At 41.2% G+C, this 15331-nt stretch overlaps 1 protein-coding gene across 6 annotated transcripts in view; it reads left to right on the top strand.

Annotated features, from left to right (window-relative positions):
- The window catches only part of osbpl8 (oxysterol binding protein-like 8), a 74843-nt gene that overhangs the window by 25561 nt on the left and 33951 nt on the right, over window positions 1-15331 (top strand). For 2 of the 6 annotated variants that reach the window (XM_034526106.1, XM_034526104.1), the window contains exon 3: window positions 14817-14850. The exons of 2 other annotated variants lie outside the window; for them this stretch is intronic. In XM_034526106.1, the coding sequence (XP_034381997.1) occupies window positions 14817-14850 (34 nt within the window). Of the gene's footprint in view, window positions 1-14813; window positions 14851-15331 lie in introns of all 6 variants that reach the window. 2 more of the 6 variants (XM_034526105.1, XM_034526103.1) reach the window with 1 other exon arrangement.

Raw genomic sequence — 15331 nt, 5'->3', positions numbered from 1 at the left:
ACAGTATTCACTTAAGTAACATGCAGAGTATACAGTATCCCCTTTGGTAACATGCAGAGTATACAGTATCCCCTTTGGTAACATGCAGAGTATACAGTATTCACTTTGGTAACATGCAGAGTATACAGTATTCACTTTGGTAACATGCAGAGTATACAGTATTCACTTAAGTAACATGCAGAGTATACAGTATTCACTTAAGTAACATGCAGAGTATACAGTATTCACTTAAGTAACATGCAGAGTATACAGTATTCACTTTGGTAACATGCAGAGTATACAGTATTCACTTAAGTAACATGCATAGTATACAGTATTCACTTTGGTAACATGCAGAGTATACAGTATTCACTTTGGTAACATGCAGAGTATACAGTATTCACTTAAGTAACATGCAGAGTATACAGTATTCACTTAAGTAACATGCAGAGTATACAGTATTCACTTAGGTAACATGCAGAGTATACAGTATTCACTTTGGTAACATGCAGAGTATACAGTATTCACTTAAGTAACATGCAGAGTATACAGTATCCCCTTTGGTAACATGCAGAGTATACAGTATCCCCTTTGGTAACATGCAGAGTATACAGTATTCACTTTGGTAACATGCAGAGTATACAGTATTCACTTTGGTAACATGCAGAGTATACAGTATTCACTTAAGTAACATGCAGAGTATACAGTATTCACTTAAGTAACATGCAGAGTATACAGTATTCACTTAAGTAACATGCAGAGTATACAGTATTCACTTTGGTAACATGCAGAGTATACAGTATTCACTTAAGTAACATGCATAGTATACAGTATTCACTTTGGTAACATGCAGAGTATACAGTATTCACTTTGGTAACATGCAGAGTATACAGTATTCACTTAAGTAACATGCAGAGTATACAGTATTCACTTTGGTAACATGCAGAGTATACAGTATTCACTTAAGTAACATGCAGAGTATACAGTATTCACTTAGGTAACATGCAGAGTATACAGTATTCACTTTGGTAACATGCAGAGTATACAGTATTCACTTAAGTAACATGCAGAGTATACAGTATTCACTTAAGTAACATGCAGAGTATACAGTATTCACTTTGGTAACATGCAGAGTATACAGTATTCACTTAAGTAACATGCAGAGTATACAGTATTCACTTAGGTACCATGCAGAGTATACAGTATTCACTTAAGTAACATGCAGAGTATACAGTATTCACTTAAGTAACATGCAGAGTATACAGTATTCACTTTGGTAACATGCAGAGTATACAGTATTCACTTAAGTAACATGCAGAGTATACAGTATTCACTTAGGTACCATGCAGAGTATACAGTATTCATTGTGGTAACATGCAGAGTATACAGTATCCCCTTTGGTAACATGCAGAGTATACAGTATTCACTTTGGTAACATGCAGAGTATACAGTATTCACTTAAGTAACATGCAGAGTATACAGTATTCACTTTGGTAACATGCAGAGTATACAGTATTCACTTAAGTAACATGCATAGTATACAGTATTCACTTTGGTAACATGCAGAGTATACAGTATTCACTTTGGTAACATGCAGAGTATACAGTATTCACTTAAGTAACATGCAGAGTATACAGTATTCACTTAAGTAACATGCAGAGTATACAGTATTCACTTTGGTAACATGCACAGTATACAGTATTCACTTTGGTAACATGCAGAGTATACAGTATTCACTTAAGTAACATGCAGAGTATACAGTATTCACTTAAGTAACATGCAGAGTATATAGTATTCACTTAAGTAACATGCAGAGTATACAGTATTCACTTAAGTAACATGCAGAGTATACAGGATTCACTTTGGTAACATGCAGAGTATACAGTATTAACTTAAGTAACATGCAGAGTATACAGCATTCACTTAAGTAACATGCAGAGTATACAGTATTCACTTAAGTAACATGCAGAGTATACAGTATTCACTAAAGTAACATGCAGAGTATACAGTATTCACTTAAGTAACATGCAGAGTATACCGTATTCACTTTGGTAACATGCAGAGTATACAGTATTCACTTAAGTAACATGCAGAGTATACAGTATTCACTTAAGTAACATGCAGAGTATACAGTATTCACTTTGGTAACATGCAGAGTATACCGTATTCACTTTGGTAACATGCAGAGTATACAGTATTCACTTAAGTAACATGCAGAGTATACCGTATTCACTTTGGTAACATGCAGAGTATACATTATTCACTTAAGTAACATGCAGAGTATACAGTATTCACTTAAGTAACATGCAGAGTATACAGTATTCACGTTGGTAACATGCAGAGTATACAGTATTCACTTAAGTAACATGCAGAGTATATAGTATTCACTTTGGTAACATGCAGAGTATACCGTATTCACTTTGGTAACATGCAGAGTATACAGTATTCACTTAAGTAACATGCAGAGTATACCGTATTCACTTAAGTAACATGTAGAGTATACCGTATTCACTTAAGTAACATGTAGAGTATACAGTATTCACTTAAGTAACATGCAGAGTATACAGTATTCACTTAAGTAACATGCAGAGTATACAGTATTCACTTAAGTAACATGCAGAGTATACAGTATTCATTTTGGTAACATGCAGAGTATACAGTATTCACTTAAGTATCATGCAGAGTATACAGTATTCACTTAAGTAACATGCAGAGTATACAGTATTTACTTAAGTAACATGCAGAGTATACAGTATTCACTTAAGTAACATGCAGAGTATACAGTATCCCCTTTGGTAACATGCAGAGTATACAGTATTCACTTAAGTAACATGCAGAGTATACAGTATTCACTTTGGTACCATGCAGAGTATACAGTATTCACTTAAGTAACATGCAGAGTATACAGTATTCACTTTGGTACCATGCAGAGTATACAGTATTCACTTAAGTAACATGCAGAGTATACAGTATTCACTTAAGTAACATGCAGAGTATACAGTATTCACTTTGGTAACATGCAGAGTATACAGTATTCACTTTGGTAACATGCAGAGTATACAGTATTCACTTTGGTAACATGCAGAGTATACAGTATTCACTTTGGTAACATGCAGAGTATACAGTATTCACTTAAGTAACATGCAGAGTATACAGTATTCACTTAAGTAACATGCAGAGTATACAGTATTCACTTTGGTAACATGCAGAGTATACAGTATTCACTTTGGTAACATGCAGAGTATACAGTATTCACTTAAGTAACATGCAGAGTATACAGTATTCACTTAAGTAACATGCATAGTATACAGTATTCACTTTGGTAACATGCAGAGTATACAGTATTCACTTAAGTAACATGCAGAGTATACAGTATTCACTTAAGTAACATGCAGAGTATACAGTATTCACTTAAGTAACATGCAGAGTATACAGTATTCACTTAAGTAACATGCAGAGTATACAGTATTCACTTTGGTACCATGCAGAGTATACAGTATTCACTTAAGTAACATGCAGAGTATACAGTATTCACTTTGGTACCATGCAGAGTATACAGTATTCACTTTGGTAACATGCAGAGTATACAGTATTCACTTAAGTAACATGCAGAGTATACAGTATTCACTTAAGTAACATGCAGAGTATACAGTATTCACTTTGGTAACATGCAGAGTATACAGTATTCACTTAAGTAACATGCAGAGTATACAGTATTCACTTAAGTAACATGCAGAGTATACAGTATTCACTTAAGTAACATGCAGAGTATACAGTATTCACTTTGGTAACATGCAGAGTATACAGTATTCACTTTGGTAACATGCAGAGTATACAGTATTCACTTAAGTAACATGCAGAGTATACAGTATTCACTTTGGTAACATGCAGAGTATACAGTATTCACTTTGGTAACATGCAGAGTATACAGTATTCACTTAAGTAACATGCAGAGTATACAGTATTCACTTTGGTAATATGCAGAGTATACAGTATTCACTTTGGTAACATGCAGAGTATACAGTATTCACTTAAGTAACATGCAGAGTATACAGTATTCACTTAGGTAACATGCAGAGTATACAGTATTCACTTTGGTAACATGCAGAGTATACAGTATTCACTTAAGTAACATGCAGAGTATACAGTATTCACTTAGGTAACATGCAGAGTATACAGTATTCACTTTGGTAACATGCAGAGTATACAGTATTCACTTTGGTAACATGCAGAGTATACAGTATTCACTTTGGTAACATGCAGAGTATACAGCATGCACATTGGTTTTGTTTTCACACCCTCAAGTTTTGTTCACAGTACATTTTACCGCCACCGACTGAGTTATCAAGTCGTAAATCTTTTTAAAATTAATCTGGTGACACATTTAGTGAGAACCACAGCAGGCTGTAATCAAGGTGTACCATTATTTTTAGAGCCATTGAACAACACGTCAGTTTTGTCCTAATTACAGAATACTGACAAACATGTTCTCTTGTGCAAAGTAATACACAGCAGACCTCAGCTTCACCTTGCCTGAGGACACCACATGTTGATGACATGGGAACCATTCGGCTGAATCTTGTTTTGCAGATCCTTTACTTCCTCCTATGGAAGGCGACACTGTGTTACTCTTCGGCATATGTTCAATTACATGTGGCTTTTTTCCCGCGATGGCCCAGGAGATTGGGCTGCTCGCTTTGGTTTATTGGTGCAGAAGGGCCTCAGTAAACAAGAGCATGAGGAAGCGCCGCGCGGTTACGATAGCTGTGCTCGAGGGCGCGCACGGGGCTCCGACTCGCACGAATAGTGGCTTCTACACACTAGATCCTCATTGTGGCTTTCAGTCGAGCCCTTTTAAAAAGAAACGGCAACAGCCCACTCCCTCGTTTTCGAAGGCCGCGCGGTGTTCCTCGAGTTCGTGTGTCAGATGATGTTTGTCTGACAAACACATGTAAAAGAGTTGCATTGTATGTCGAAAACACCTGATAGGAGGTTCGTAGAGAGAGGAGCAGATGAAGGAATCAGTTAGATTGGCGCGGAGATAGCAAGAGTTGAAGATCTTGATTCCAGATAAAAAGATGAGGAAGAGTAAACAAATGCCAGCAACGTAACAAATTCACAGAGTAGGACAATTACTTGTAGGAGGAGGAGAAGAAAAAAAGAGGAAAGTGCACTCATCAGAGAGAGAGAGAGAGAGAGAGAGAGAGAAAAAGAGGGTCTTGAATACTCGTTCTCGCTGCCTTGTCTCCTCCCTTCAGTGTTTAGTGTGTGTGTGTGTGTCAGTGTGCGTGGGGAGACGGGGCTGAGCTCAGTGGCCTGTCGTACCACGGTTTAGTCAGACCGAGAAGCTGTAGCGGAGACAGGCTCACCTCCCCGGGCCGACCGGACACACGGTACGCATTTCCTCTCTTTCTTCAAAGTGAACCTCAACACCATCAAGCGTCAAAACGGGAAACGGGAGTGGACGGCTTGGACTGTATTTGAAGTTCATCATACTGTGTACAGGATTTGTTCCAATGAAGATGTAGAAAAGTTTTTAAAAAACTGTCAGTCAGCCTTGGAACATAACTTGTTGCCATAAAACGTTAGCTTTTTAACTTCTGCCTTGTCTTTGTTGGAAGGTTTCACACTTGGACGGAGAGTCTGCCGTGTTGTTTCCACTCCATCTTGCCGTCTCCTCGGTCACTGAACGCACCCAGACCACACTTTGCTCAAGGGCTTCATGGATAGCTAACGCAGATCATGCTGCTCCCAATAGCGTGGTGGGGAGGGTTGCTTGACCCAGTATTTGCCGCTTAAGGGTCCTCTCTTTCAGATGGACTGTGTCTGCACTGGGAGCCCTGCTGCAGGCTTATAGACAATCTATGGCCCTAATCGAGGCTAGTGACTGAGAGGGGGGGTCAGTTTCTGGTTTCTTGCAACAGAAGATGGAGGAAAAAACAGTGCGAAAGCTACTCAATGCAGCATTTCTCTAGGAGTCCCAGTGATGCTTTCAAGTATAGTATTTAGATTGTCCATCTTGTATGAATTAACATAAAAAAATTAAAGAAATGCCAATCAGGACTCATAATTGCTACCTAAATGTGTGACCATGTGTTAACCAATCTTTGCTGGGATGCAATTACGAAACAGATTTCCAGGAATGGTTGTTAATTAGTACTTCTTTTTTTTTTTGCCCACAAAAGAGGCTCTGCTGGAATCTTGGCTGCAGCACAGGAGGGCAGGCAGCTGGGCCGGAGTGAGTGTAATCAGATTGATAGTTCCGGCCGAGGCCCGTGTTAATTTTACGCTGCCGGAGTCCGGGGGTTTTGACTCGATGCGGCTTCCTGGGACAGGGAACCGTTATAGAACAATCAAGTGATATTACACAGTGAGCTTAAGTGAGAGTTTTCAATTCAGACCACCAAAACACTTCAATGTAATCGCCTAAAGGAAATCTGGTCATCAGATTGAATTGCCACTTTGCTTGTTGTCATTATTCGGTCTGAAATGTTGTTCATGCTGGACGTTTTCAGTGGTGGAACAAGTATTCAAATCCTTTACTTCAGAAGAAGTAGCAACACCGTAAGGATTTTAAATTTTACAAGTAAATGTCCTGCATTCAAAATCACACTCAAGTTAAATACTTTAGTGGAAGCAGGAAAGGTATTACATGTACGTGGTATGATATTAAATTGTTATCAGTGGATCCATTATTAATAAAGAGCAGCATGTGTTGCTGCAACTGGTTGAGGCGAAGCCGTGCCTGTTTCCATGTTTCTGTCTTTGGCATAGGAAGACAACGTTATCCTGCCAGCTCTTTCGAGGTTTGTGTGTCAAACCCTGATAAATATACACGCTGTTGTTAACTCAAGCTCTTAAAATTGTATATAATCCACTACAAACCACCTGCTGGACTCTTCAGCTATCCAAGACTGGTAGATACTAATATTATGAAGCATGAAATAGCATTATTCTGTCGTAGTACTACACCAAACCTGATTTCTCCATCACGACTATTGTCGATATTGCTGCCGTCCTTCCTCTTTAGAACATGCACCCTGTCACCTCCATGCTGTCCTTAACCCCCTCCCCCGCAGTGATGCAACTGAGACTCCACGCCATGTGAGGCCCATGGACGCACCCATCTACCCACCACCTCGTCTATTCTGAAGGCCGAGGTGCTGAAACACTGCTACAGTCTAATGAAATACTGTCTGCAGCCCGTGAGGTCGAATGTGGAGCCGATACACCCCCTCCCCCTCCTGTTCCTTCCTCATGAAAGATAAAACCATGGACAAGAGACAATATTGTTCAAACGACTGTAGACCCGACACCGAACAGGCATCTATTTGCTTCCCAGTCCCCTCTGATGCAACTTCATTAGTTGTTATGTTAGCAACGGAGAGAGAGGATAAAAAACAGAAAGCCAGTGAGATTGCTCTGGTTTGCTCCAGTGTCAGAAATGTGCCCTGCTGCTGACAATTATCTCTTTATAGATTTCCTGTCGGGCCATACAAGGCTTCACATTTCCTCCACCCATATCTGGAGCAGAAGTGAAATACTCCCAATACATTATATATTAAAAAACACTTTTAGAGCCATTAGCTGTAATGTATTTCAATTATAAAAAAAAAGGGTGAAGTTATTCCCTTTATTCTTCAATGCCACTAAGAAAAGGTTACTTCAAACGAGATTCATGACGCCAAGTAAGCAAATGATGAGATGGAGTGAAAAGTAAGCATTGAAAGAAAAGAGAAAGAGGAGGACTCAGTCTGTCTTCACTCTTGGTTGTTCTCCACACCAATGCCACCTGGTAGTTTACTACTGTAACTGTCTGCAGGTGGGTTTATGTGCTTGTGTGTATACATCCATACACAAGATGAGGGGTACATGTGTGTTATCCATTGTCATTAATCTGTGCACTGCAGCGAGGTCCCCGGCACTGAGACGCAGAGCATCTTAATGCTTGGCACCGTCCTAGACAGTGTCTGAAATTGTACCTTTTTTTTCCTTCTTTTTACACATCGGAAAGGAAATGTGCACTCGCTAAGTCATCTGCTCTCCATCTGCCCGTTCTCTAATTGTGATGTCGTCGACTCCTCCCTGTCTGCCTTCTGTTCAATTGAAGGACTCGTGTTGACTCCCTTGGCTCAGGCCTCACTGCGGCCAGCATCTTGGCCAACGGTCGGCTCAGGTCCCACTCTGTGGGACCACGTGATCGGATGTTTTAGCGATGGTGCGTCCGTACAGTCTGTATCTCCATACAGTAGAGGACAGGATGGGCAGACGCACAGATAAGACCGTGACAATTTGTTACGTTGCTTCTTTTTTCCCTAATGAATACTTGTGTTGCTAAATTCTCATACTCATTTTACGAGGGAAATGTTCTGGAGGAGAATGTGAACTAACACAAAAGCCAGGCATAATTTAGCGTTAACATTATAAATACATTAAACAAACATTAAAATACTGCTTGATGAATCATATAGACCATGGCCTTTGCAGTTACCACATCTAAAGGGTATCTTGTTAGACAGCTCTCCCTTCCACCTTCATCAAAAACCCATCTGTCACCCATCTGTCTTACTCATCATTCAGCTTGATGAGTAAGCAAACTAATAAAATGAGTGCACCTTCACAAATGACTCAGCTGCTCAGCAGAAGTCGAGCGCCTGTCTCTTCTATTGTTTTTCCCCAGTCCCCTTAAAGTTTGAACCTTTTTCCATAAAAAAAAAATGAAAATACTTGAAATGCAAAGGACTGTTCAGTATTGGACCAGCATTTATGTTTTGCCTTTTTATAGCAACATATTTTGATTCAAAGCTGAATAAATGGCAAAAGGTGCCCTTCAGATATAGAAAAACAAACAAAACAAAAAATTATTTTGTCATCTCTGTTTTCCCTGCTACTAAAAAAAGAAACTGGGTCAAAAATCTGCTGCGAGTGATGTTTAAACATTATGTAATATGTCATGGCATTTTATCCCACGTAAGCAGAGAGAGCGTGCTGCGTTAAGGCAGTGTTTGGAGATGAGTGTAATTTCTGTGACACTGTGTGCATATACAATATATATATATATATATATATATATATATGCTCATTTTTTTTACTAATTTCTCCATGCAGTTGAACTCTGTGATAAATCTTGAATCACTATGATAAACTTGTGTCGGTGGGATACAATGTAGGGACATATGTGCAAGTGTGGGAATGGATGTGGAAATAAATGAAGATACCAGAGGACCCTGCACGGCAGAGTTCAGAGGTCAGGATTCACACTCAACCTGGAAAACCAGTCCAGGAAACCTTGTGTGGTCCTTGTAAATGATTTCAACGTTCTCCTAGCTCATGCCCCACCGCCCTAACAAAATTGTAACTAAATTGTCTATGTTGAAATGTTATTGAAATAACTTTTAGAACAATGCAAACAGAGTTCTATCTGCGCAAAAAATTACTAATATTTGGCAAAAGAAATAGTTTATTGGGGCTGTAATTAACCCGTTTTGCACTGAAATATCGTTTCAACGTGTGAAAAACTAAACTAAATAAGTTCAAATATTTGGCAATAAAGAGTTTTACTGAGTTTTACACTGCATAACTTTTCAAAACAACAAAAACGTGCAACATGTGCAAAACAAAACTAGTGCAGATATGTGTGAGCATCACGTTTTATCAGTATTAGTGGCTGCAATGAGCCTGCTTTCCACTATAACTATTTTTTTTAAAGGTCTTTCTGCATTTCCCACTGCACACCACCTGTAGTACCATTGCACCCCACCTGTAGTACCAATTGCATCCCACCTGTAGTACTGCTCCCCACCTGTAGTACCACTACGCCCCACCTGTAGTACCACTACGCCCCACCTGTAGTACCACTGCATCCCACCTGTAGTACCACTGCATCCCACCTGTAGTACCACTACGCCCCACCTGTAGTACCACTGCATCCCACCTGTAGTACCACTGCGCCCCACCTGTAGTACCACTACGCCCCACCTGTAGTACCACTGCATCCCACCTGTAGTACCACTGCATCCCACCTGTAGTACCACTACGCCCCACCTGTAGTACCACTGCATCCCACCTGTAGTACCACTACGCCCCACCTGTAGTACCACTGCATCCCACCTGTAGTACCACTGCGCCCCACCTGTAGTACCACTGCATCCCACCTGTAATACCACTACGCCCCACCTGTAGTACCACTGCGCCCCACCTGTAGTACCACTGCGCCCCACCTGTAGTACCACTGCATCGCACCTGTAGTACCACTGCGCCCCACCTGTAGTACCACTGCATCCCACCTGTAGTACCACTGCGCCCCACCTGTAATACCACTGTGCCCCACCTGTAGTACCACTGCGCCCCACCTGTAGTACCACTGCATCGCACCTGTAGTACCACTGCGCCCCACCTGTAGTACCACTGCATCCCACCTGTAGTACCACTGCATCCCACCTGTAGTACCACTGCGCCCCACCTGTAGTACCACTGCATCCCACCTGTAGTACCACTGCGCCCCACCTGTAATACCACTGTGCCCCACCTGTAGTACCACTGCGCCCCACCTGTAGTACCACTGCATCCCACCTGTAGTACCACTGCATCTATCAGAGCTCCTCCAAACAGATCACGTTGCCATCTGAAAGGGCTTTGTTATGTTCAGGATCATATCAACGTTCGCTTATTTTGCCTACAAAGTTACAGTTTGTGATTCAACTCTGGCCAGGAGCAATGGTTTCAATTGTGTGTTGGGCATTACTTTAGAGAGCTGGGGGTCAAAACAATGAATGGGAGCCCAAAACACCAGATGAATACTGGCTATTGGCAGCTCACAGTGGGCGCTTAGTCTCGTTAAAGTAACATTGCTAGTAAAGGTGCTAAAGTATGGTGTGATAGTTGATAATCTCAGCAAACTCCACTAACTTTAAACCGTACATGTGAAGGCATGTAAATCCAACTTCTGCAGAAAGGAACACATTGGTGAATGGCGCAGCTATTGGAGGCGTTTGTACAGGTAAAGTACGACAAATAAAACAGTAAAACCTCCCAAGTAGCCCACAAAATCGGTTTCTGTTTTCCCCCTCGACAACCAAGTACCTTGAGCTAATGATGTCATTGTTCAGTTTTTCCCTTTCTTTTTACCTCTGTTAATCCACGGAAGGTTGTCTGACATGCATGCAGGGATATATATATATATATATATATATATATATATATATATATATATATATATATATATATATATATATATATATATATTATTATGATGGTCCAAACATTACATCTCTATTATGTTTTGTCCTTCGCGGCAGAACAGCAGACTAATTTGGGCTCTAAATGTGCGAGCCGTCACCGTGACGTCTGTTTGAGTCATATCATCTGACTTTGCCTTTATCAAGCACCGCGGGCTGCACGCCGTCCTGTAGCGCAGCGGTACCTGCCACGCCTTGTTCTCTGTATTTTCAGCCTCACAATGCAGCATGTCCACTAACATCCTGGTGCCATTGATTGCTTCACTCTAAGACCTGATGTTTGGGACAAACGGGGTCACCAAAGCCCATCTGCTGTCTAACAAAAGAATGTGGTTGTGTTGGGCGGCTCATGAAGGTAGATGTATGGGGCTGTTGATGGAAAGTAATGTGGATTTGGTTCAAATGAACCTTTCTTCAGACCTTTTGAGTGCTTTTTTTGTGGAAAATGATTAAAATGATTTAAGGATATGTTTTAATTTATATTTTGTCTTACATGTTCACCATACATATTCCAGAAAAGAGGAATTAGTCTCCCAGGTCTGCTCCCGATTTCTAGTTTTGTGACATTAAAGGTGCTACCCTCAAAACGAAGGATACGTCGACTGCCTCCGCGTGGCTCTCAACATGGCGACAGCTGATCCAGTGGCTCTCAATGTTTTATTAGCATGTTGGATTATTGCAGAACACTAAACTCTGTGGCAAACAAAGGTTTATGATACTTACACATTGTGTTTGCCAATATAATCTTCACAAATGGAGAATAAACACTACTAATAACAAACTGCGCATTGTTCATATGACTTCATATCTCCACCACCAAGCTAAAGGCGGGCTAGTCTCATTCAGCCACTTGGTAACATCTGCCTTTTTAAAGACAAAGTCAGAAGTGTTTATGTTAAGTTTAAATCTCTTAAGCTTGTGTCATCCACAGACAAAAAACAAAAAGAGCTCAGGAAGAGCAAATTTCTGGCTTTTAGGACTCATTCCTGCTGTACTATGTATCTTGACAGAGCAAATGTTTGTTAGCTGCTATATTAATGCTCGGAATTTCATGTGGAAACCTTCAATGGAGGATCAATTTGTCTTCAACTCAAACACTTCTTCTGAAATGTCCTGCCAAACAGTTTGGGACTTGATCCTATAGAGAACATCCTGAATCCCCCATCCCTGAACTGTATAAAAACTGCAACTCAAAATAGTTTTTCTTGTTCGATCCACTGTCTGGACTTAACCTACTGAAGGCCGTGTCGAATATCCTGCCTTCCCGAGGCACCTGACACCAGTTTCATCGATCTGGCTCTTGCCTTTAATTCAATAACTAAAGAGTCCCATAAAGGTTCTCTGTGATCAAATATCAGGCCTGAACTGTGCCCCTTAAACCAAAATAAAAGCAGCTTGGGGGAAGATATCGACCACTCCCTCTTTTATTCTCCGACAGGTGCACGTCCTCTTAAGTGTGCCAGTCCATCATCGGAGTCCACTCCAACTGCGAGGGACTGGCTGTGTCCCAGCTTAGAGTCATTCTGGAGAGATGTATTTCAACACTTTCTCCGACTGTATACTTTAAACTGTACAATCCAAACAGACACATCCCCACGTAGAAAGAACCCCTTTGATTGGCCTGCCATGCAATTAGATCACACACCAGCCTCCGCAGAACTTGATTGTTAATGTTTCATCAAGAAAGCTTTTTTAAAATGCTAATACAGGCCTGTCACATGTCAGGATCCAACTGGGTCTCTCATTACACTGTGCCAGTAAAACTCCTCTGACGCTGCTTTGTCACAGTTTTTAAAATTTTCTTAGTGACACTTTAAGATTATTCATAGCCGCTCACTTTCTCTCTCAGTCAATCTCTCTTCCCCCCCCCCCACCCACACACACACACACACACACACACACACACACACACACACACACTCTGAATAATTAATCGGTACTAATCATCACGTGAGGACACAGAGTTTAAAGTCTGTCAGTTGCAGAAGTTGGCAACTTGCCATGAGTTTATCTTCTTTTGCTGACCCAAACAGAAAATGTGATTGTCTTGTTTTGGGATCGGCTCAGGCTGTGATCATGGACGGCAGAATTATCACACTGGTTGGAAAAGCAGAAGATTGTTTCAGAAGTACTATCCAGGAATCCTTCATGTCCCAAACTCTGCTGACCTCCGTGCCCTCATGACCGTAGGCCAGTGTTTTGCAACCCAGAGGGAGTGGCCAACTTTCCCACCGCCAGGATATTGAGCTGAGCCAAGATTAAATGAGAAAACCACTCTGTTGATGCCTCTCTCACAAAGCCTTGTTAATTGACCTCTGACGCGCAGTGAAAGTTACCTAATCCGTTCGCCTTATTGTTGTAAGCAGCTCTCGGGAATTGTTTATCCTCTCAGACAGTGGCTCTAAGGTTCCTAACCAATCAGGACTTAGTATTTTGCTTTCCCCTTCCTGATTAACTAAGAAATATCCAATCAGTGGCATTGTTCTCTTTGTCTCCCTCCTTGCTGACCTCCCTGTGGTTGGGTTTCGTCCGCCTGGATTAGGGCAATCTGGCGTCGTTTCAGGTATGACTGACGTTAGTCAGTTTTCCACGCGATCCGCGGCAGCCACACAAATTGTTAATGTTGTTAATTAACTTTCATGAACTCATAGCGCACTGTGAAAGGCTTAAAGACAAAAACTGGGAAACCTGTGGAGGAGACAACGGTGTGGTAGCCACCCGTCAATCACACTAAAGCCCGGTTTCATGGCCTGTTTTTACTCGTGTCATAGACGTACATTCGTGGTTCCCAGATGATGTATGCAAATGATTTTGGTGATCCACTGACTATTGCTTCACCATGAAGCTGGTGTTTGTGGGTTCAAGTTAAATATGTCAAGTGTTCAATGGATTTTAACACAAATTCAGGCTTTTTGGGGGATGAATTGTAAGAACTTATTAATTCACTTTTTTACCAACGTGCTGTCATGGGGTCACATTGTAAAACTGTGTTAGCATGCTAGCACACAAAACATTATAGCTGCTACTGTAAACACTATTACTACTGTATTACTACACAGGGCTCAAAATTAACTCCTCAAAGTGTGCCAGTTGATATTTCAATGTTGTGTTGTTTGTGTGTGTGTGTGTGTGTGTGTGTGTGTGTATGTGTCAATTCTCTTGTATTACCCACTCCCCCCCATCATTATCTCCGCCATTGGCTCGATCTGTTGCCTGTTTTATGTCAAGTTGTGTCCTCCGTTAATATTTTTGGTTGAACTAATGTCTGTTCTTTCTTTTGTTTTCTGTCTCTTGTCTCCTCTTTTCTTATTATTTGTTGTCGTCCTGTGTGGCTGTGGCGTCTCCTGCTGCTCCCGTTGCTGATGCTGCCTCACGCAAACCTGCCATTACCAACATCTGGTCAACATCTGGTCAACAACACATGGTGGACGCCCTCCATTCCCTTCCTTTAATCTTTATCCAAAATCTCTGACAAACTTTTTCAATCTCTCTCTCTCTCTCTCTCTCTCTCTGTTCCCCGTTCCCCGACCATCACCTTTTTTTTTTAACATTTTTAAATCTCCACCCCTCTTGTACTTTTCTTTTTCCGCCTGCCAGCAGCACGCAGAGTTGAGAGAGCACCATGCCACCTCCGGTAAGCCAGTGACCATTCAGAGGAAGAGCTGAGGGCACACAGTCAGGGGAAGGGTCAGCACGGTTATAATAATAATGAATAATGCATTCTATTTGTAAGGCACTCTTCATCCAAGAATCTCAGAGTGCCATGAAGGGGGTAGATAAAACGTAAGGGGAGCGTGTGTTTATTTAAGAAAGGCAAAGAGATAACATACATGCACCCGTTTTCCACAATCTCCTTTGGACAAGCGCTGTCAAAAGGAGACGGCGTCATTGTTCCATGATTTTAGTGTACTTAAACCTAACAGTTTTCTTGATTGCTCTGCCAGCACTGAAGTTTATCCAACCTCATTAATAAACCATTAACTGCAGATTGTCTTGTAGCAGCATTTGCATGCAGTCTCTTTGACATTAACTTAGCCCCGGGCTTTCTTTGTACGTGCAGATTTTTCAACCCATTTCCTTTCATTCCACTTTCTTACCACTGGGTTTCTCACTGC

Source organism: Cyclopterus lumpus, chromosome 23 (genome assembly GCF_009769545.1).
Source record: "Cyclopterus lumpus isolate fCycLum1 chromosome 23, fCycLum1.pri, whole genome shotgun sequence".
In the NCBI taxonomy this organism is placed as follows: Eukaryota; Metazoa; Chordata; class Actinopteri; order Perciformes; family Cyclopteridae; genus Cyclopterus; species Cyclopterus lumpus.
The sequence above is the reverse complement of the archived record's forward strand: the minus strand, read 5'-3'. Positions and strand labels throughout refer to the sequence as shown.